The following is a 21,597-nucleotide window of genomic DNA, read 5'->3' on the forward strand; positions in this document are numbered from 1 at the left end:
AGAGAATATCAAGTATGAAATATTTTGACACCAAGGTCAGTTTGAAGATTATGAGCACTCTGAAGGCAGCGTGACATGAAACAACATTACAGTTATTTAGTCTTCTAGAGAGAGTGTGTGGCAAATGTTAACATGCCAAAGAACAGGACAAATGAAAGTGTGTATCTGTTTCAGAGCTTTTACTTGTTCAAGCAACACAGTACCAAGAAATAAGAAACTTGTGTAAATATATATAAATGGTAGAAAGGAATGTTCTGAAAGGTTTTCTTATATTAATCATCTGAAGAGAAGTTATAATCAAACAGCAAAGTTTTGCAGTGTAGAACAATGTCAATTGTCATTAATTTTATGAATGATACTCTTGCTGGATAAAACATTCAAATTAAGCCATGCATTTTCTGTCCTCATAGCACTGACAGGTGAACTTGTTAGCCCAGTCGATGAGGTCATTATTGGAAAGTTGCCCAAAGACTTTATACATTCCATCAATCTTCTCTATAACAAAGCTGTTTATGTTGAGGTGTAGGTAGTCATCTGAATCATAGCTTTGACGGACACATCGGCCATTACCTTGACACAGCACGTCACTGCACAGTTCAGCTGCAGTTGTAACATTGACAACATACTTATTTGCTGTGTTAGACAAGTATGTAGAAAGGGATGCGCATGATTCCTGGAAAGAAAGCTTGGATTATATGCAAAGTATTATTCAACATCACCTAAGGCTCTAACAGATGACAACACAGGCAACAATACATTATGAATAATTTAAAAAATATTTTTAAAAACTCAAATATTTGCCTCCTTTAGTAAATTGCATACTTTTTCTTAATCAAGGTCATAGATGCTCCTGCAGTGTACATTTTGGTATTTCCCCTGCACCTACAGAGCCACCTCAACCTCATTAAGCATAGTGTTCATTATTGTAGCTGAAGGGTTGAGTCAGATTTAAAAGAGAAAAAAAACCCCCTCAAATGTGCAGTTATGTGAAGATCAGGATTTTTTTAAAACAGTACTATGTAGTAAGTCGCTTTGGATAAAAGCATCTGCTAACTGAATGAATGCAAATGTACTGGAATTGAAACACCAGTGTGGGATAGTAAGATCAATCTTATGGACTGAATACAGTGAAGAAAACTGTGTATTATCAAGTATAACTATAATAAAGTTAACCACTCGATTAGTAGATTTTTAAAATATATAATACACAGCACTCATCATCCTTCATAATGCTACATTGTTGGCAACCCAACTGGAATGAGCCAATAATATGATTTATAAAAACACAAAGTATTACCGTGTCTTTAAAATAATAGCTAGAGCCCCACAGTAAACATCCAGCGGCTCCCAGAGCTGCACTCTCGCCAATACTCCGAATCAGGTCAGCCTGCACAGAACAAACTAATTAGCCAATATATTGTTTGTAGAGGTCAGAAACATGTCGTTTACTAGAAAAACAAACAAACTACTAAACATGCTTGGAAGACATGCAGCCCTGAATGAATTTATTATGCATGTTGAAGATACTGTATAAACAGACTACTTACCTCTGACTTGTACATGCCCTTTTGATCCCGCAAAAGGAGTTGCAGATACAAATAAATGGGAGCAATGTAGGGCCGGTGTGACGACTCTGCCACTCTCATTGCTTCTAGCACCTTGTGTCGAACAAACAGAGCTGCTTTCTGGGTTTTACTTACAGAAAGTGGCATGTATGCTGATGGAAAGAATGCAGTACTTGCCTGCCACAACCACTGAAGTTTGTCATTTACTATATTTGCACTCTGAGGACATTTTCCTGTGTAGTTTGTGTTCAAAAAATCGTAGTTGTAGCAGTCAGGGAACAAATAAATGCCCCAGAGAATATTTGGTCTTTGTGAGATTCCTAACTGCAATGTTTCTTCCAAGAAACTTCTGGCAGCTTTCTCAAATTGCTCTTTGGCTATAAATGTAGCTTGGTTGCTTGTAAGGGAGGGATTCTGCTGAAGGGTGTAGTTTATGGACACTGCCTTATAGATCTCTCTTAAGTCTGCATTTCGATCAAACAAAGGAAACCACTCCTCCCAGTCAAGGACAGCCAGGCCAGGTGCAGATGATGGAATGTACTGGTTGAACTCTTTTTTAGCTTTCTGCAGACTGGCAGTTAAGTTTCCCTTTTGTGGAATGCCACCATTGTACTGTGTGAAATTGTAGAGGTCAATATAAGGAAAAAGCCCCCATTTGCTACTATACATGAGGGTCAGGACTTGGTCAGGCACCTGCTGAGGTGTGGTGATGGCATGAAACCCACCAAAGTCCAGGGGGATCTGCAGTTTATCGCATTTGTCGATGGGAGCATTCCAAATGACCACAAACGGCTTACCAAAAATTGGAGCTTTAGTTGGTGGAAGAGCTGCTGAAAAGTATAACCCAGCCAGGTTCAAAAGGATGAGGAAAGGTAGTTGCTGCATATATCTTCTTGTGAACGGAGTGAGGCCCGCCATGGATTTTCTTGTGCTTATTCCTCGTTAGAAATTAAACCTAAGAAAATATTGTAAAAACTCAATAAAATATAATATGGTTAGACATTTCTGTATACACTATATGGCCAAATGTATGTGGACACCTGACCATTACCCCATATGTGGGCCTTGCCCTAACTTTTCCACAAGGTTGGAAGCACACACTTGTCTAGAATGTCTTTATATACTGTAGCATTACAGTTTCCCTTTAACACTGGAACATGTTCCAGCATGACAATGCCCCTGTACAAAAGGCAATATCCATGAAGACATGGTTTACCAAGGTTAGAGTGGAAGAACTCAAGTGTCCTGCACCTCAACCCCACTGAAAACCACTGGGATAAACTGGAATGCTGATTGCACCCCAGGCCTCCTCACCCAACACAGCAAAATCCACAATGTTGGATGAACTCTTTCAGTGTTCATTCGTGTCCAGTTGGACACGAATGAACACTGTAGGTGTTAATTCAATACTGTGGACTTTACTCTGGACATCAGTACCTGATCTCACTAATGCTCTAGTAGTTGACTGAGCACAAATCCCCACAGCCACATTCCAACATCTAGAGGAAAGCCTTCCCAGAAGAGCAGAGGTTACTATGAGAGCAATGTGGACTAAATCTGGAATGGGATTTTCAAAAATCACGTGTGTGACGATCAGGTGTCCACAAACTAGTGTGCATGTTGCGTGCGTCTATGGTGGTGTGCTTCAGCCAGCTTTCAAGTGAAAACTTAATGGTTGCATGGTGAAGTTTTCTGGAAACATTGTGATATTTACTGTGGCATATGTGAATAAAAACAGTGACGCTTTATACAAGCTGTAGCAGTCATTATAAAGGCCAATTCAATCAACCTGAAGGATTCTTTTCCTTCTTCTAACTTACACCCAGTAAAAATGTAGCACACCACATAGAAACTCAATTTAAAACAAACAAACAAACAAACATCAATCATTCCATGATTCCATGATTGCCAGTTTTACGGATTTAAACACTTGTTGAAATGCTTCAACACATGAATCATATGATACTGTAATTTAATGACTGCCCACGTAACTAAACAGTTCAATCTTTAGTATTAAAGTCTAAAGATAATGAAAATAAGATTACCTGTCCTAGTAGTTAATTTAAATTTTCTCCTGGACAGATTATTCATAGCAAATAAGACTGCAAACACAGTAGCAAGTGGCTTTTTCAGCAGTAAACAACACAGAAACATTAGCTTTTGCTGAGCCTTTAAGAGTTTATGGTTTCTTGTACCAGTTAGTGGGTCAATGTTAACCTGTATTCTATAATAAATAACTTTTTGTACACAAGACTTGACTTGAGCAACCAACTATCAGGTTAAGGCCATTTTCTCAGATTACAGATGAAACACACAAACTTACCAAGAAAATAAAATCAGACATCCAGCACTCGACCAACCTCCTGTTTCTGCAGATGGTGCAATGTCACTGTTAAGCTGAGGTGACTACAGAAGCCCTAAACGGCCACCCATTATTAATTTTTTTCTTTGCCATGCATTATTAATTTTTTTCTCATGATCTAGACATAACAAAAGTTGTTTTTGCGTGATCTTAACATAACAAAATTTGTTTTCTCGTGATCTCGACATAACAAAAGTTGTTTTCTCATGATCTTATTTTTCCTGTGTACTGGACATCAATCATCCTGAAGTCAATGGGTTTATTGGATGGGTTTTTTGGTTAAATGCCGGAAATAAGGTCTGTGTTTAACACAAGCTCAAGATATGTTCACGTTTTATACTACGATATAAAATACATCAGTAATACCCCACTCAGAATTTGAAAAAAAACAAAAACAAAAAAAAGAAGCTTTTACATGTCTTGAAAAAGGCGGTTGCTAACAAGTGGCTAAATGGGACTACAGAGGTTGTCGGGGAAATTAAACGTCATCACGCAGCAAATACTCACCTACTACAGCCTCACTGTGTTTATATTCACACTTTCGCACTCAAACTTTCCATCTTGACGTATCAATTTATAGTATTTTCCAATTATACTGTTTAAAAAAAAAAAAAAGATTGAAAGAGTTGTCGGAATCATAGCGGTGGTGACGTTGAAGTCATGCGACTGTGGTGTAGTTCGTTTAGAGCCTAACATTAGCTTTTACTTCTGGCGATTATATTTAGGCTTCAAAATTCATAAAAGTTGTGTTCATTTGCAAAGATAATTCTAACGAACAAAACATGTAGAAATCATGAACTTTTGTTGGTCAGTGTTTATTTCTGCAGTAATCTAAAAGCCAATGGAAAAATCCTATTGGCTTTTTGTGTTTAGGGAATCGGGGCGATGCATGCACACACACACACACACACACACACACACACACACACACACACACACACCTCATCCCTGCAGGATTGACGACTTCCACATTAGTGTCCGAAACTTGAGGTGTCGACACTTCCATACATACCAGGATGTCAGTACTATTCCTGTCTCCATACTCCCCCTTCCCAAACCCCATAGAGGACTTTTTCTCTGCGTGGAGGTGGAAGGCTTATGACCACCATCCACATAAGCAGATGTCCTTACTGGATGCCATGAATGCAGGGTGTGGAGAGAGTTCTCCTGAAGACTGCCAGGGTTGGATCATTCTAGAAGATACTTTCCAAGATGCATCACCAGAGAAGACATAAGATGTGACATTGATGAGAATTTGTGGCCAAATGCAGGAGAGGGAGAACTAGAACCCTCACAGTACTGTACAGGATGAGTGATTATATTGTACATGTTGATGTGTTTTGTTTTTTATTATTGCAGCCCTGGAATTTCAGGAATTTGTTTTTCAACAAATAGTAATAAGTTACTATATGCAAAGAAATCAAAAGAATAAAGGATATTGAAGCAAACTGCTGCATTTATTATTTTATTCTTGTTACATACACTTTAGTACAGTCAATGAAGTGAAAAGGCGTTATTCTTATTCTGTAATGAAATACTGATTTATGTGAAAAAGTATTCAAACTTCAAAAGATAAAAGTTCATCATTTATGTACTGTAATGCTCACTGTTGTCAGTGTTATGGGTGACAATGTTTGCTTTCTGAGTGAGAATTCTTGCCAGTGTTAAGGTCGAACGGTGAGATTAACTGTTTGGCCAAGAGGCATGTTGATAATGCAGACTGTATAAACAGTTTTGAAAAAGTGGTTTTAGTATTGACGGATGGTTGTTAGCGGTTGCAAAAAGCTGTAAGATGATGAGTATGCAGGTTTTTGTGCTCCACTTCATTTAACCATCAATAGAGATTTTTAAAAAATCACAATAATTCACAGTTAATGTTGTCCTGAGTTAGTGTGACTAATTGTAAACACCATCAATAATAAAAAAAAAAGGCAACAAAGCCTGCTTCATAGATAGAGAGCGAGAGAGAATATCAAGTATGAAATATTTTGACACCAAGGTCAGTTTGAAGATTATGAGCACTCTGAAGGCAGCGTGACATGAAACAACATTACAGTTATTTAGTCTTCTAGAGAGAGTGTGTGGCAAATGTTAACATGCCAAAGAACAGGACAAATGAAAGTGTGTATCTGTTTCAGAGCTTTTACTTGTTCAAGCAACACAGTACCAAGAAATAAGAAACTTGTGTAAATATATATAAATGGTAGAAAGGAATGTTCTGAAAGGTTTTCTTATATTAATCATCTGAAGAGAAGTTATAATCAAACAGCAAAGTTTTGCAGTGTAGAACAATGTCAATTGTCATTAATTTTATGAATGATACTCTTGCTGGATAAAACATTCAAATTAAGCCATGCATTTTCTGTCCTCATAGCACTGACAGGTGAACTTGTTAGCCCAGTCGATGAGGTCATTATTGGAAAGTTGCCCAAAGACTTTATACATTCCATCAATCTTCTCTATAACAAAGCTGTTTATGTTGAGGTGTAGGTAGTCATCTGAATCATAGCTTTGACGGACACATCGGCCATTACCTTGACACAGCACGTCACTGCACAGTTCAGCTGCAGTTGTAACATTGACAACATACTTATTTACTGTGTTAGACAAGTATGTAGAAAGGGATGCGCATGATTCCTGGAAAGAAAGCTTGGATTATATGCAAAGTATTATTCAACATCACCTAAGGCTCTAACAGATGACAACACAGGCAACAATACATTATGAATAATTTAAAAAATATTTTTAAAAACTCAAATATTTGCCTCCTTTAGTAAATTGCATACTTTTTCTTAATCAAGGTCATAGATGCTCCTGCAGTGTACATTTTGGTATTTCCCCTGCACCTACAGAGCCACCTCAACCTCATTAAGCATAGTGTTCATTATTGTAGCTGAAGGGTTGAGTCAGATTTAAAAGAGAAAAAAAAACCCCTCAAATGTGCAGTTATGTGAAGATCAGGATTTTTTTTAAACAGTACTATGTAGTAAGTCGCTTTGGATAAAAGCATCTGCTAACTGAATGAATGCAAATGTACTGGAATTGAAACACCAGTGTGGGATAGTAAGATCAATCTTATGGACTGAATACAGTGAAGAAAACTGTGTATTATCAAGTATAACTATAATAAAGTTAACCACTCGAATAGTAGATTTTTAAAATATATAATACACAGCACTCATCATCCTTCATAATGCTACATTGTTTGCAACCCAACTGAAATGAGCCAATAATATGATTTATAAAAACTCAAAGTATTACCTTGTCTTTAAAATAATAGCTAGAGCCCCACAGTAAACATCCAGCGGCTCCCAGAGCTGCACTCTCGCCAATACTCCGAATCAGGTCAGCCTGCACAGAACAAACTAATTAGCCAATATATTGTTTGTAGAGGTCAGAAACATGTAGTTTACTAGAAAAACAAACAAACTACTAAACATGCTTGGAAGACATGCAGCCCTGAATGAATTTATTATGCATGTTGAAGATACTGTATAAACAGACTACTTACCTCTGACTTGTACATGCCCTTTTGATCCCGCAAAAGGAGTTGCAGATACAAATAAATGGGAGCAATGTAGGGCCGGTGTGACGACTCTGCCACTCTCATTGCTTCTAGCACCTTGTGTCGAACAAACAGAGCTGCTTTCTGGGTTTTACTTACAGAAAGTGGCATGTATGCTGATGGAAAGAATGCAGTACTTGCCTGCCACAACCAATGAAGTTTGTCATTTAATATATTTGCACTCTGAGGACATTTTCCTGTGTAGTTTGGGTTCAAAAAATCGTAGTTGTAGCAGTCAGGGAACAAATAAAAGCCCCAGAGAATATTTGGTCTTTGTGAGATTCCTAACTGCAATGTTTCTTCCAAGAAACTTCTGGCAGCTTTCTCAAATTGCTCTTTGGCTATAAATGTAGCTTGGTTGCTTGTAAGGGAGGGATTCTGCTGAAGGGTGTAGTTTATGGACACTGCCTTATAGATCTCTCTTAAGTCTGCATTTCGATCAAACAAAGGAAACCACTCCTCCCAGTCAAGGACAGCCAGGCCAGGTGCAGATGATGGAATGTACTGGTTGAACTCTTTTTTAGCTTTCTGCAGACTGGCAGTTAAGTTTCCCTTTTGTGGAATGCCACCATTGTACTGTGTGAAATTGTAGAGGTCAATATAAGGAAAAAGCCCCAATCTGCTACTATACATGAGGGTCAGGACTTGGTCAGGCACCTGCTGAGGTGTGGTGATGGCATGAAACACACCAAAGTCCAGGGGGATCTGCAGTTTATCGCATTTGTCGATGGGAGCATTCCAAATGACCACAAACGGCTTACCAAAAATTGGAGCTTTAGTTGGTGGAAGAGCTGCTGAAAAGTATAACCCAGCCAGGTTCAAAAGGATGAGGAAAGGTAGTTGCTGCATATATCTTCTTGTGAACGGAGTGAGGCCCGCCATGGATTTTCTGGTGCTTATTCCTCGTTAGAAATTAAACCTAAGAAAATATTGTAAAAACTCAATAAAATATAATATGGTTAGACATTTCTGTATACACTATATGGCCAAATGTATGTGAACACCTGAACATTACCCCCATATGTGAGCCTTGCCCTAACTTTTCCACAAGGTTGGAAGCACACACTTGTCTAGAATGTCTTTATATGCTGTAGCATTACAGTTTCCCTTTAACACTGGAACATGTTCCAGCATGACAATGCCCCTGTACAAAAGGCAATATCCATGAAGACATGGTTTACCAAGGTTAGAGTGGAAGAACTCAAGTGTCCTGCACCTCAACCCCACTGAAAACCACTGGGATAAACTGGAACGCTGATTGCACCCCAGGCCTCCTCAGCCAACACAGCAAAATCCACAATGTTGGATGAACTCTTTCAGTGTTCATTTGTGTCCAACTGGACACGAATGAACACTGTAGGTGTTAATTCAACACAGTGGACTTTACTCTGGACATCAGCACCTGACCTCACTAATGCTCTAGTAGTTGACTGAGCACAAATCCCCACAGCCACATTCCAACATCTAGAGGAAAGCCTTCCCAGAAGAGCAGAGGTTACTATGAGAGCAACGTGGACTAAATCTGGAATGGGATTTTCAAAAATCACATGTGTGTGATGATCAGGTGTCCACAAACTAGTGTGCATGTTGCGTGCGTCTATGGTGGTGTGCTTCAGCCAGCTTTCAAGTGAAAACTTAATGGTTGCATGGTGAAGTTTTCTGGAAACATTGTGATATTTACTGTGGCATATGTGAATAAAAACTGTGACACTTTATACAAGCTGTAGCAGTCATTATAAAGGCCAATTCAATCAACCTGAAGGATTTTTTTTCCTTCTTCTACCTTACACCCAGTAAAAATGTAGCACACCACACAGAAACTCAATTTAAAACAAACAAACAAACAAACAAACAAACAAACAAACATCAATCATTCCATAATTGCTAATTTTATGGATTTAAACACTTGTTGAAATGCTTCAACACATGAATCATATGATACTGTAATTTAATGACTGCCCACATAACTAAACAGTTCAATCTTTAGTATTAAAGTCTAAAGATAATGAAAATAAGATTACCTGTCCTAGTAGTTAATTTAAATTTTCTCATGGACAGTTTATTCATAGCAAATAAGACTGCAAACACGGTAGCAAGTGGCTTTTTCAGCAGTAAACAACACAAACATTAGCTTTTGCTGAGCCTTTAAGACTTTATGGTTTCTTGTACCAATTAGTGGGTTAATGTTAATCTGTATTCTATAATAAATAACTTTTTGTACACAAGACTTGACTTGAGCAACCAACTATCAGGTTAAGGCCATTTTCTCAGATTACAGATGAAACACACAAACTTACCAAGAAAATAAAATCAGACATCCAGCACTCGACCAACCTCCTGTTTCTGCAGATGGTGCAATGTCACTGTTAAGCTCAGGTGACTACGGAAGCTCTAAACCGCCACCCATTATTAATTTTTTTCTTTGCCATGCAATTATTATTATTTTTTTCTTGTGATCTAGACATAACAAAATTTGTTTTCTCGTGATCTTATTTTTCCTGTGTACTGGACATCAATCATCCCGAAGTCAATGGGTTTATTGGATGGGTTTTTTGGTTAAATGCCTGAAATAAGGTCTGTATTTAACACAAGCTCAAGATATGTTCACGTTTTATACTACGATATAAAATACATCAGTAATACCCCACTCAGGATTTTATATATATATATATTATATATATAAAATTTAAAAAAATATTTTTTTACATTGAAAAAGGCGGTTGCTAACAAGTGGCTAAATGGGACTACAGAGGTTGCCGGGGAAATTAAACGTCATCACGCAGCAAATACTCACCTACTACAGCCTCACTGTGTTTATATTCACACTCTTGCACTCAAACTTTCCATCTTGATGTATCAATTTATAGTATTTTCCAATTATATTGTTAAAAAAAAAGATTGAAAGAGTTGTCGGAATCGTCGCGGTGGTGACGTTGAAGTCATGCGACCGTGGTGTAGTTCGTTTAGAGCCTAACATTAGCTTTTACTTCTGGCGATTATATTTAGGCTTCAAAAATCATAAAAGTTGTGTTCATTTGCAAAGATTATCTTAGTGAACGAAACATGTAGAAATCATGAACTTTTGTTGGTCACAGTGTTTATTTCTGCAGTAATCTAAAAGCCAATGGAAAAATCCGATTGGCTTTTTGTGTTTATTGAATCGGGGTGATGCATGCACACACACACTCACCTCATCCCTGCAGGATTGACGACTTCTACATTAGTGGCCGACACTTGAGAAGGGGACACACACCCCTGTCTCGTAATGTGGAGATAAAGTCCATCTCTACAGCGGGCAGTTATTACATTCATGATGGAGATGATGCCAACATGCATGTAAAACCAGTCCCATTCACAAAGGGCGAGACTTTCTCGGGATAAAATTACATCGTGAGAAAACAACTTCTTGTTATGTCAAGATCACGAGAAAACAACAGAAAATAATATTTAATAATGCATGGACGCTTAGGGCTTCCGTAGGTGACTACAATTTCGGGGGGAAATAAACAAATTAACTAAATATTTATAAATGTCCAGATTGTGTGCAACATGGGTATCGCTTCCTTTTCTCGTGAACTGTGGGGAAATATGCAGAAATTTTCATCTAAAAACAAATTCACAATATATATTTATAAAACAATACACAATGTAATTAGTACTCATGGATTTCTTTGAATATATAAAATACTCCCCAGCTGACAAAAAAGGTCTCCAGAGCGTCCCCTAAATAGCCTCTGCGACCGTCCCCCGAACGCCCATGTGTAGGGTCCACTTGACGTCCTGTGGACGTCCGCAATGACGTCATAAGGACATTCAAGGGGACGTTGACAGGACGTCCAGCGGCCATTTGGGACGCTTAGAGGACTTTCGGTTAAAGTCCTCTGAACGTCGTTTTATTTTACCTTTCGGCTAACCAGAGAAAACAGACATGTGAGAAACTGTAAGGAACAAAGTACATTTATTTTAATTGAACAATTGTACAGGTGCTGTGCTCTTTCCGTGTGTGCGCGCGTGTGTCTGGTTGTCAGCTGTGGTTAAAACTGAAAAGCCTTCACCCAAGTCTCTTTTTAACCTAATATTTTAATTCGTACCTGTTTATATCATCATTATTGGTGTGAACATTTACTCAGATGTTAAAACGGGTGAATTTGGATAGTTGTTACCCATTGTGCATATGTGTAAATGCAAACATCATACTGCTCAAGCTCTACACAAGAGCTCATAATGTAACTCATAAAGTAACTTCGTTTGCATGGCGACTTCGTCACACACGCATCTCAGGCACAGCTTAGAGATCATGTACTCACTGTACGAAAAATACCCTCTATACTTGTTTTACTGTGACATCAAGTAATGTAAGTTATCTCATGACATATATTGATTGTTTTTATTAGGATCTTTGATGTTATTGTGATATTGTGTGTAGCTTAAAGCGAAACTCTTTGTTAATTATGTGCAACTTTTTCACTCGATTACGCGCGCATTTACGCTTTTCATATGGATCAACTGGTTAGGTGGGTGACATAATTGTTCCAAAGCAGTTCACTTGATCCTTTCTCCCTCACCAACCAAATTTACAGCCTATATATGTAAAATGTTCTGCTATCTACATGTTTTAAGTCAAAACAATGACGTCACCCACTTATGCAGTGTGTGTAGTGTAAAAGCAAATACTAAAATATAGCTATTGCTCGATCTCTTTAGAGACGAAGCCACGTAAGCTTAAAAAATAAAAATGACTTGATTATGAGCTCATAATCTAGTGTTGTTTCGAGGACGACCTTGTTACACTGGCATCTCAGTCACAGATCAGAGATCATGAACTCAGCATGTGAAAATGCCATGTATTCATGTTTTACTGTGACATCAAGTAATGTAAATTGAATTATGTTATTTTATGTACTTTGATATTGTTCTGATATTATTGTCTACAGCATAAATTTGGAGAGTTGTTACATAAAGCGTAAAGCTAAAGAAACATTTTGTTAATTACACACGATATTTGGAAATCCATTATGCGTTTGATCATCCAGATCAAAGTGTGTGACCCAAAGCTATAATGCTGAAAAACAGGTATAAATTAATCTGTTGTATATCTATCTATCTATCTATCTATCTATCTATTTATCTAACTCTCTGTCTGTCCTTCTAGCTATCTGTCTGTCTGTCTCTTTCCATCCGTCCGTCAGTGTGAGAATAATAAATGTTTTTTTTGGCTTATTGTTTATAACTGCTAGAATTAAATGTTATAATGCACTCGCCTGATTTGCTGTTTTTGCATGATCTGGGGCATGTTTTAGGGTCACAGCAATCATTTCCTCCACACTCTGGGATTTTTGGTGTGGGTATGCCTTACTGCAGTCACCTTGATTCAATACAGCGATCACAGTTATTAAAACTATAACTCAGACTAAAGTACTATTCAAAAAGCATCAACATTACTCTTGTTTTCATAATAGACCATGTATGAATATTTATGTACTGAGAATTAACAACTTTTACATTTACCATGTACATTCTTACTTACAACCTATTTGCATTCCAAATAATTTTTGAGATCTTGGGGATTGGCATATACAAATTAGAAGTCATTAGTGGCAAGTTTTGAAACTTACATATGATGGCATCATTGATTATGAGCTGCTGAAATTTACGTTTTCCCTTTCTCCCATTGTAACTTTCATGTTTCCATAAGGAATTATCTCCAATTTTTTTCAGCATCCTCCTAATTCTATCTCCTAAGCTGCCTCCACTCTGAAGACACAGATAATGAATCTACACACAACAACAATTAGCAATTAATCACAAGAGTAAATTGTTTTAAAATTATTTCAGGTTAACAATGACTAGTAATGTTGATTGTGTTGTGGCACATACCATCTTCTTTTGAAAGTCAGCATCTTTCAGCTTATCACACAGCTCTTTTAATTCCTCCACAGTCTTACAGGGTACCTGGAGCACCTCTGTAAGATCAGAGGCAGAGGTTCTTGGCTGGCTCATTGACTTCTGCATTGTTCCGACCGCTGCTGTGATATTGTCCTGAATTTGGTCTAGTTTCAGCATGATTCTCCTCTCCAAACTCTCAAATAACTTGTAGATTTCTGTCCAGAATTTGTTTTGAAACATCAATGACATTACTAACTACAGCAATGAAAAAAATGAACACTGCCATAAGTCAACATAAGTCTGTTTGGGAGACAATTAATAAAACTGACGGTATGATAATTATTATTAAATTCAATAGTTACCATCTCGAAGAGATTGTGGATCATTCACACTTCCTTAAACAAGTCACAAAAACATTATTCAGATCAATATCTATATCTGTGTGTGTAGTTATCAAAAAAAAAAAAAAAATAATTGTTTTAGTATACCTTGAAATTGACTGATGTGACTGCAGTTGTGATGTTGAAGGAGATGGAACTGTAAACACATCACAAAAAAAGAAAAAAAATCATTAGATTAAAAAATGTATGTCTGTAACACCCTTTATTAGTCCAACTCTTGTGCATGCTAGAGCTGTAAAGTTTTTTTTTTATTTGTTTACAGCATGAAAATAATGTTATTAGCACATGTTTAAATCATGTGGCTATAGTTTTGAAAACAAGTTCAATGGAAGTTTAACTATTTAAATGACTGAAAACATGTAAATGTACTCACAGCAACATGCCTCGGGCAACATCACAGTAGATCTGTTTGCTTTTTTTTCATATAGGTTGTGAAAAAAAACTCAGAAAAAAAATAAACATTGAGTAGAAAAATCAGAATAGAATAAACATATGAAAGTAAATCATAGTGACCTATCATCAGGCTCCTCAGCTGGAAAAAATAAATAAATAAATAAATAAATTTCACAGGGTCTTTGAAAGTTTTTTTGTTGTTGTTTTTGTTGACATTTCTAAATGTGTAGGCCTTCCTAAATTTGGTCATTTTTGTACAACATAGGGAGGGGCTTCTCTGTACTCTTTATATTATCATCTAACATTTTCAAATAATCAAATATTCAACAGTTGAATCTTTTTTTTTAACACACTACTTACACTGAAGTGCAATTGCCGTTGATCTTGACCGTTTATTTAATTTCTTTGCTCTCAAACTGGAAATCTCATCTTCAGGGCCAAAAGCAATAGAGCAAGAAAGAAGTTTTTGATATCAATTAGAAACAGATGCAAATTGGCTCTGTTCTAAATAATTTATTCCCACTGTTTATTTCACAATGAATGCAATGACAGTGACACGATCGTGTACTCAGCTCTCTACTAAATATAGCCCACTTTTTTGTAAATCCATGGAAACGTGGTTTATAAAAGAACATGTGAACAGTTTTGTTACAGATCAAGAAATTTCAGGTAACATGTAGAGAGCATGAAAAAAAATCTGGAAAGCTCGGGGGGAAACAACAACAAAAACATTAATAATAGCCTTTGAAAAAGCCTTAAGGGTGTATAAGCTCATATAAATCAAAAGGCATATGAGAATATAATATGAAGTTCAAAAAAGCGTGTTACGTCATTAGCAATTCATTATTCATCCACTAGAGGGAGTGCAAAGATCTTACTGCTATAAATTCCCCAAGTAGGCACAATCTGAACAACGTCACCGGACTGGGGCACCCCGTTAATTGGTCGGTAACTTAATCAATAATTGTGGGTGGCTGGGGGAAAAATGACGGATAGCTAATTCTAATCTGCGATTGGCCAATGCAATAAGCATTTACTTTATTGGTTGGTGCAAAAAAAAAAAAAAAAATTGTCAGACGCGCAACCCATTGCATTTCCTTGGCATTTTTTTTCTAAACGCACAAAGTTGCACTACGTCTGAAATTGTTCCATGAACTCTTACTCTACTTTCATTTCCATTTATTCTCATACCTGATCTGCTGAGCAAGACACTTATTGTAACTAGATAAATATTTTGTTGTTTATGGGGTTTATGATTTTATTTTATTTAGCCTATTTATATATTTTTGAACACATGAATTGAGAAATTGGCCTTTGCTGGTTTCCAGGTATCTCTTCATATGGCATTAAGTTCTCAATGTATCTCTTCCTCTAATACTGAAACAATTCAAAATCGTGATTTAAAAAGAATAATTTATTAAAATGATTTCCAAGTTATTTTAAATACTTTGTGATTTTTAAAAATTCCACTTTGTCAATTTTATTTTTTCATTGTAGCATAATTTTACAGTAATTCATACAGGTAGCAAGAAGAACTTCAAATCACACTTGAATTACTACTGGAGTCTTAGGTACTGAAATGGATGTGTTGGCAGAACACACTTGACCTACATAACACTGACAGGAAAAGCTGTTTATAAAGATATTAAGATCACTTTGAGAAGGCACACCGACAGCCACATATTTCCCACCATGCTGCTGAATGCTGAAGTTATTTGGGTTCAGGTACAGGTAGTCTGCTGAGTCGGGGTTCTGGCGGACACAGCGACCATTGCCTTGGCACAGTGTCTGACTGCAGAGTTTTGCAGCTGCACTTACGTTGGCCACATAAGGGTTAAGTGTAGAGGGCAGATAAGCAGCCAGTGCTTCACATGAGGACTGAAAGGGAGAGAGAAGAGAGAATAAATCAAATTTAGCAACTGTCTAATGGTACAAATGTTTGTTTCATTTGCTCCAGGGTTTGTTTGTTTTTGTTTTTTTCTTTTGTTTTGTTTTTTTTAACATATAAGTGTCTCATTACATGAAAAAATGGAACTAAAAATCTCAGCAGTGTTTTGAGATGTCAGTTAACTAGGCAAAACAGAGTTTATGGTTTATGTATATAAAAAAAAAAAGTATTGACCATTAAAACCGGATCATAAATGTTTTTAACATGGGAATCTACACATCTGGTGAAAACCACTCAGATATTAGCCACTCTGCATTTTATTAACTTATTCATTATAACTTTATTGGTGTACTTAAAAACGCAATTTATTATTAAAAAATTAGAATTAAATAAATAAATAAACAAATAAATAAATAATGGTTATCAAAATTATTTTGTGACTGTAAGCAAATAAATGTCTGAAATGTGTTAAATGATATTTTACTCTCAATTACCATAAAGAGAAATTTCAAAACCTAGCATTTTAATTTTGCATTGAATCAATTTGATATAATATTTGATTAATTAATTAATATTTTCTTTTAATAATTTAATTATTATACTATTTTTATTTATCTTTTGTCTTTTCTTACTTTTAAGCATGTGATTTACACTATATGCTGTTTATTAATAGTAATAAACCTTGTTACTGTGCAAAAGTTCTCTCTTCCTCATGATTTTTAGGTTGAACAGTAGATAATTAGATTCCAAAAGATAGACCTAATTCAGCTCTGATCTGAAGAAAGCATCTGTACAATTGTCATGTTTTTGTTTTTGAACATATTGTAAATCAATTTGAGCTGGACTTTAAAAGGATGACAGGTGTTCCATAACAGTAATAGATTCATGTAAATAGTATGCATATTTAAAAAAAAAAAAAATATATATATATATATATATATATATATATATATATATATAAATTTGCTTGAATGTCAGATGTTGGATAGACATAAATTAGATTTGATATACTGCATTTTAAACATATCTAAAATTTGCATACCTTGCTGTTGTAGTCAACACTTGCACCCCAGAGCACTACACCTGATGCACCTAAAGCTGCGCTCTCTCCAATAGTATGGACTAGATCTGCCTGAGAGAAAACAGAGACATAAAGAGAAAATAGTAGACCAGGTTCTTATGTCTTGAGCAGAGATTTTCCATATTTCCCATGTTTATACTGAAGTTAGCAAACCCTAAAAAGGGAATAATCTATTTGACTATATATATACTCAGCAAAAAAAGAAATGTCCTCTAACATTCAACTGCTTTTGTTTCATTAACATGTGTAAATATTCGTATTAAAATAAAACATTCAACAACTGAGACATAAACTGAACAAGTTTCACAAACATTTGACGAACAGAAATGGAATACTAAATCCCTGAACAAAGCAGAGGTCAATATTAAAAGGAACAGTCAGTATCTGGTGGCCTCCAGCTGCTTTAAGTACTACAGTGCATCTCATCCTCATGGACTGCATCAGATTGGTCAGTTCTTGCTGTGAGATGTTACTCCACTCTTCCACCAAGGCATTTGCAAGTTCTCTATCACGTCTGGGGGGACACATGGTTGCATGTCATTTTCCACTGCAAGGACCATCAGCTGTCCTTCCTGTCTATCTGTAGCACTGTCTTAGGTGTCTTACATTACAGACATTGCAGTTTATTGCTCTGGCCACATCTGCAGTCCTCATGCCTCCCTGCAGCAGGTCTATGGCATGTTCATGCAGGTGAGTAGGAACCCTAGGCATCTTTCTTCTGGTGTTTTTCAGAGTCAGTAGAAAGGTCCCGTTAGTGTCCTAAGTTATTGTAACTGTGACCTTAATTATCTACCACCTGTAAACTGTTTTAAGGACTGTTCCACAGGTGCATGTGCAAATGTTTATGGTTCTTTGAACAAGCATAAAAAACATAGTTTAAACCCTTTCCAATAAAGCTCTGTAAAGCTTATTTGGATTTTACAAAATTATCTTTAAAATACAATCTCCTGAATAAGGGACATTTCTTTTTTTTGCTGAGTATATGTGTAATAGTATATTGTGCTCTGCCATAATGAATGTTGGCTTATTTGTTCCTGAAGCTTTATCATACCTCACAGAGAAATATTTTGTTCTGATCTCTGAAGACAGGACGTAAGTAGACATAAATTGGTGTGGTGTAGAGAGACTTTGGAAGAGCGGACACCCTCACAGCTTCCTTCACAAGACCCCGGACAAACAGAGCTGCGTCAGGTTGCTCCCTCAGGCTGAGTGGCAAATATGCTGAGGGAAATAAAGCTGTACTGGACTCCCACAGCCAAAAGAGCTCATTGTTGCGGCTTTTCTCAATCGCTGGGCATTCACCTGTGTAGTCTGGGTTACCCCACCCATAGTTGTAGCAATCTGGAAACAGGTAGAAGCCCCAGAGGTAGTTTGGACGCAGTTTGATCCCCAGCTGCATGGTCTTCTCCATGTAAGCCTTGGCTGTGTTCTCAAATTGCTGCATAGCAACAGAATCAACCTCACTGGGGGATAGAAGTGGATTATTTTCCTTTGCATACTGAATGGAAAGCTTCCGATAGATGTCTTTGGAGGCCCAGTTCCTGGCCCACAGTGGACGCCATTCCTCCCAGTCAATCACAGCCAAACCTGGGGTGAACTCAGGAATATACTGGATGATATCATTATGGGCTTTCATAAGGCTGGCTGTCAGGTTCCCTTTCTGTGGAATGCCGCCATTAACCTGCCTCCCTGTACTAGGCTCTGTGTATGGGTATAGTCCGAGCCGATTGGAGTAGAACAGGAAAAGAAACTGATTAGGTTCACTGGCTGGTGTGGTCACTGCTTGAAAGACAGAAAAGTCCAAAGAAATCTTGAGGTTTTGGCACACATGTGTAGGTGCGTTCCATATGACTGCAAAAGGTGTATCCTTAAAGATTGGAGCAGCTGTTAGGGGAAGAGACAAGGAAATTCCATGGTAGAAGTTTACAGAAAAGGTTAAAAGGAGCAGGTAAATACGATGTCCTCTTTCACCAGGATAACACATTGTTGCACCCTAAAACCAATGAATAGCAACATACAAAACATAGGCATTAAAACTTCCAAAATATTTTTAAATGAGTGTTGATTTAAATAATAATCATACCACTGAATCTGTTCTAAGCTGAATAAAGCAGCCCACTTCCGTGTAAGATTTGGAGCATTATATATATTTTACAGCATCTTATCAAAGGTTGTTATATTTGTTATTATGATAACACTTTGTTGCCATTGTGCAATTGCTTATCTAGTTTAAAAATGTGTGTGATCATAAATGTGTTTGATTTGCATACTTCAGTCAGATTAAGAGAAAGTGTTATGTTTACATAAAAATTTTACATTTGTTATTCAAACGGGATTTCATGTTTATATTAAATTTCATTTAAACAAGTATCTAATCTACTAGAATTATGTTGAGTGAGTGTGATCAATTCAGGTAGTATTAAATTGATCCAATTACATTATATGCAATTATGCTCATGTGACGCATGATAGTGCAGTGGGTAATGTTACCAGCTCACAACACCAGGGTCCTGGGTTTGATCCTGAATGAACTTGGGTAAGTGTGTGGTGTTTGAAAAAAAACTGTCAAATTATGTTGGCTGAATGAAAACAGCTTGTGCTAATGCAACGCAGTTCTTCACATGGAACCAATGTATATTCAGTCAACATTTTTTTTTATTGTACTACTGTGTTTTGGGGAAGTGGAAGGAAACTTGAAACCCCAGAAGGAAACTCACACGGCCTCGAGGAGAACATGCAAAATTCCACACAGACAGCAACTTAAATTAGAGACCCTGGAGCTCTGATGCAGCAGTTCTATTCACTGCACCACCATGCTCCCCACAGCTAATTTTATTGTTCCATATTCTGAAGTTTCCATTGGGCTTAACTTCTTATCATCATGTTGACCTTCATTCTCCATTACTACAAAAGGAAACAGGTGCAAACTTGAAATCTTTTGGATGGCTTTACTCTTTAAAACACACATTATCCAGACTGTAATCTATGTTCTGTTTAATGATTAAAAGCATTAAAATGGCACATTCAGATGTTCTATAGCCCTGAACCAATTTGACTTTGTATATGCATAATGACTGTTGTGCAAAACACAGCTTTTATACAGCTGCTTTCTGCTTTCTATTATTGTTCATGTTGAATTACATGCTTTGCTTATCACATCACAGACATCATATTATTAAGTTTATATAATTAAGCACAAAATACAGCATATTTTATTCTAATTTATAAACAATAACAATTTTTCTAGCCATATATACCCCTGCACACAATGATTATCCTTGCATCAATGTTTATGTGCTAAAGGAGTTATGTTACACCACTGTACACAGCAGAAATATCATATCAGAAATGCTGTCTACTATTTGGTGATAATTAACATTCAGACTAATCAATTGTTTTCAGAAAAATCCATTCAATATATTTGAAATAATTTTCTTGTCCGTCGTCTATTATTCAAGATAAATAATTTATGCTAATATATATATATATATATATATATATATATATATATATATATATATATATATATACACATATGTATGTGTGTATATATATATATACATACATACATATATGTATATATATATATATATATATATATATATATATACATACATACATATATGTATATATATATATATATATATATATATATATATATATATATATATATATATATATATATATATATGTTTGTTGGATTTCCATGTATCCCAGGAATCTCAGATTATGCCTGTCAGATCATCCGTCATGCCTTCCAGCCTGTTTTACCATTAACTTCTATTAACTTTTAGTTCTGTGCTTAGAAAGTGTGGTTTACCACAGAGAGTCAGGCGTGCCTGAAGAGTCCGAATGAACACACACACTGACACATATGAATGTTCACAGAGAGTTCTTGTTTATTTCATGCAAAACAAGAGTATTTATACACATTGATAAGAAGCAGTGCATGGACGGTTTCTACTGGTCCAGGTGTCAGACAGATTTAAACAAAACACACAGCACATAGTCATAATACAAAATAAGTCCTGTGTCATGCTGACACGGAAATACATAATAATATAATCAAGGATAGCAGTTGATCAGCTTATTTAAAGAGGTAATCAAATGAATACAAGGTAATCAAATGAATACATTCATCATAGGTATTTGATAGCAGTTCATAATATAAGAGAGTACATGGTATAAGAGAATTTCCTTTCAGTTATCTTATATTAATTAGTTATCTTATATCACTGACAGGTGAATGTGTCAGCCCAGGTGGTCAGGTTGGTGATGGAAGGTTGCTCAGAGACTTTATACATCCCATCAGTCTTCTGTATATTCAGTACGATCTGCTATTTATGTTGGTGTAGGTAGTCATCTGCATCATAGCTTTTACGGACACAGTGGCCATTACCTTGACACAGCAGATCACCGCACAGTTCAGCCACAGACGTAACATTGACAACATGCT

The 21,597-nt window shown here is 36.4% G+C and overlaps 3 protein-coding genes across 3 annotated transcripts; all 3 read right to left on the reverse strand.

The window, feature by feature from the left end:
• Positions 1-173: 173 nt before the first annotated feature.
• Positions 174-2,460, reverse strand: LOC128618458 (hyaluronidase-5-like). Its single transcript, XM_053642060.1, has 3 exons — positions 1,548-2,460; positions 1,298-1,387; positions 174-673 (listed from the first exon to the last, which is right to left on the reverse strand). The coding sequence occupies exons 1-3, from the start codon at positions 2,448-2,450 to the stop codon at positions 383-385; spliced, it is 1,284 nt and encodes a 427-aa protein (XP_053498035.1). The 5' UTR covers positions 2,451-2,460; the 3' UTR covers positions 174-382.
• Positions 2,461-6,064: 3,604 nt separating this feature from the next.
• LOC128618718 (hyaluronidase-5-like) lies at positions 6,065-10,307 on the reverse strand. The gene is made up of 4 exons (XM_053642517.1): positions 10,287-10,307; positions 7,439-8,411; positions 7,189-7,278; positions 6,065-6,564 (listed from the first exon to the last, which is right to left on the reverse strand). The coding sequence occupies exons 2-4, from the start codon at positions 8,372-8,374 to the stop codon at positions 6,274-6,276; spliced, it is 1,317 nt and encodes a 438-aa protein (XP_053498492.1). The 5' UTR covers positions 8,375-8,411; positions 10,287-10,307; the 3' UTR covers positions 6,065-6,273.
• A 5,361-nt stretch (positions 10,308-15,668) lies between these two features.
• LOC128617722 (hyaluronidase-5-like) lies at positions 15,669-19,125 on the reverse strand. Its single transcript, XM_053640901.1, has 3 exons — positions 18,193-19,125; positions 17,103-17,192; positions 15,669-16,050 (listed from the first exon to the last, which is right to left on the reverse strand). Exons 1-3 carry the CDS (start codon positions 19,123-19,125, stop codon positions 15,715-15,717), a joined length of 1,359 nt encoding a protein of 452 aa, XP_053496876.1. The 3' UTR covers positions 15,669-15,714.
• Between the last annotated feature and the right edge of the window lie 2,472 nt (positions 19,126-21,597).

The sequence above is a fragment of the Ictalurus furcatus genome, chromosome 14 (assembly GCF_023375685.1).
Source record: "Ictalurus furcatus strain D&B chromosome 14, Billie_1.0, whole genome shotgun sequence".
In the NCBI taxonomy this organism is placed as follows: Eukaryota; Metazoa; Chordata; class Actinopteri; order Siluriformes; family Ictaluridae; genus Ictalurus; species Ictalurus furcatus.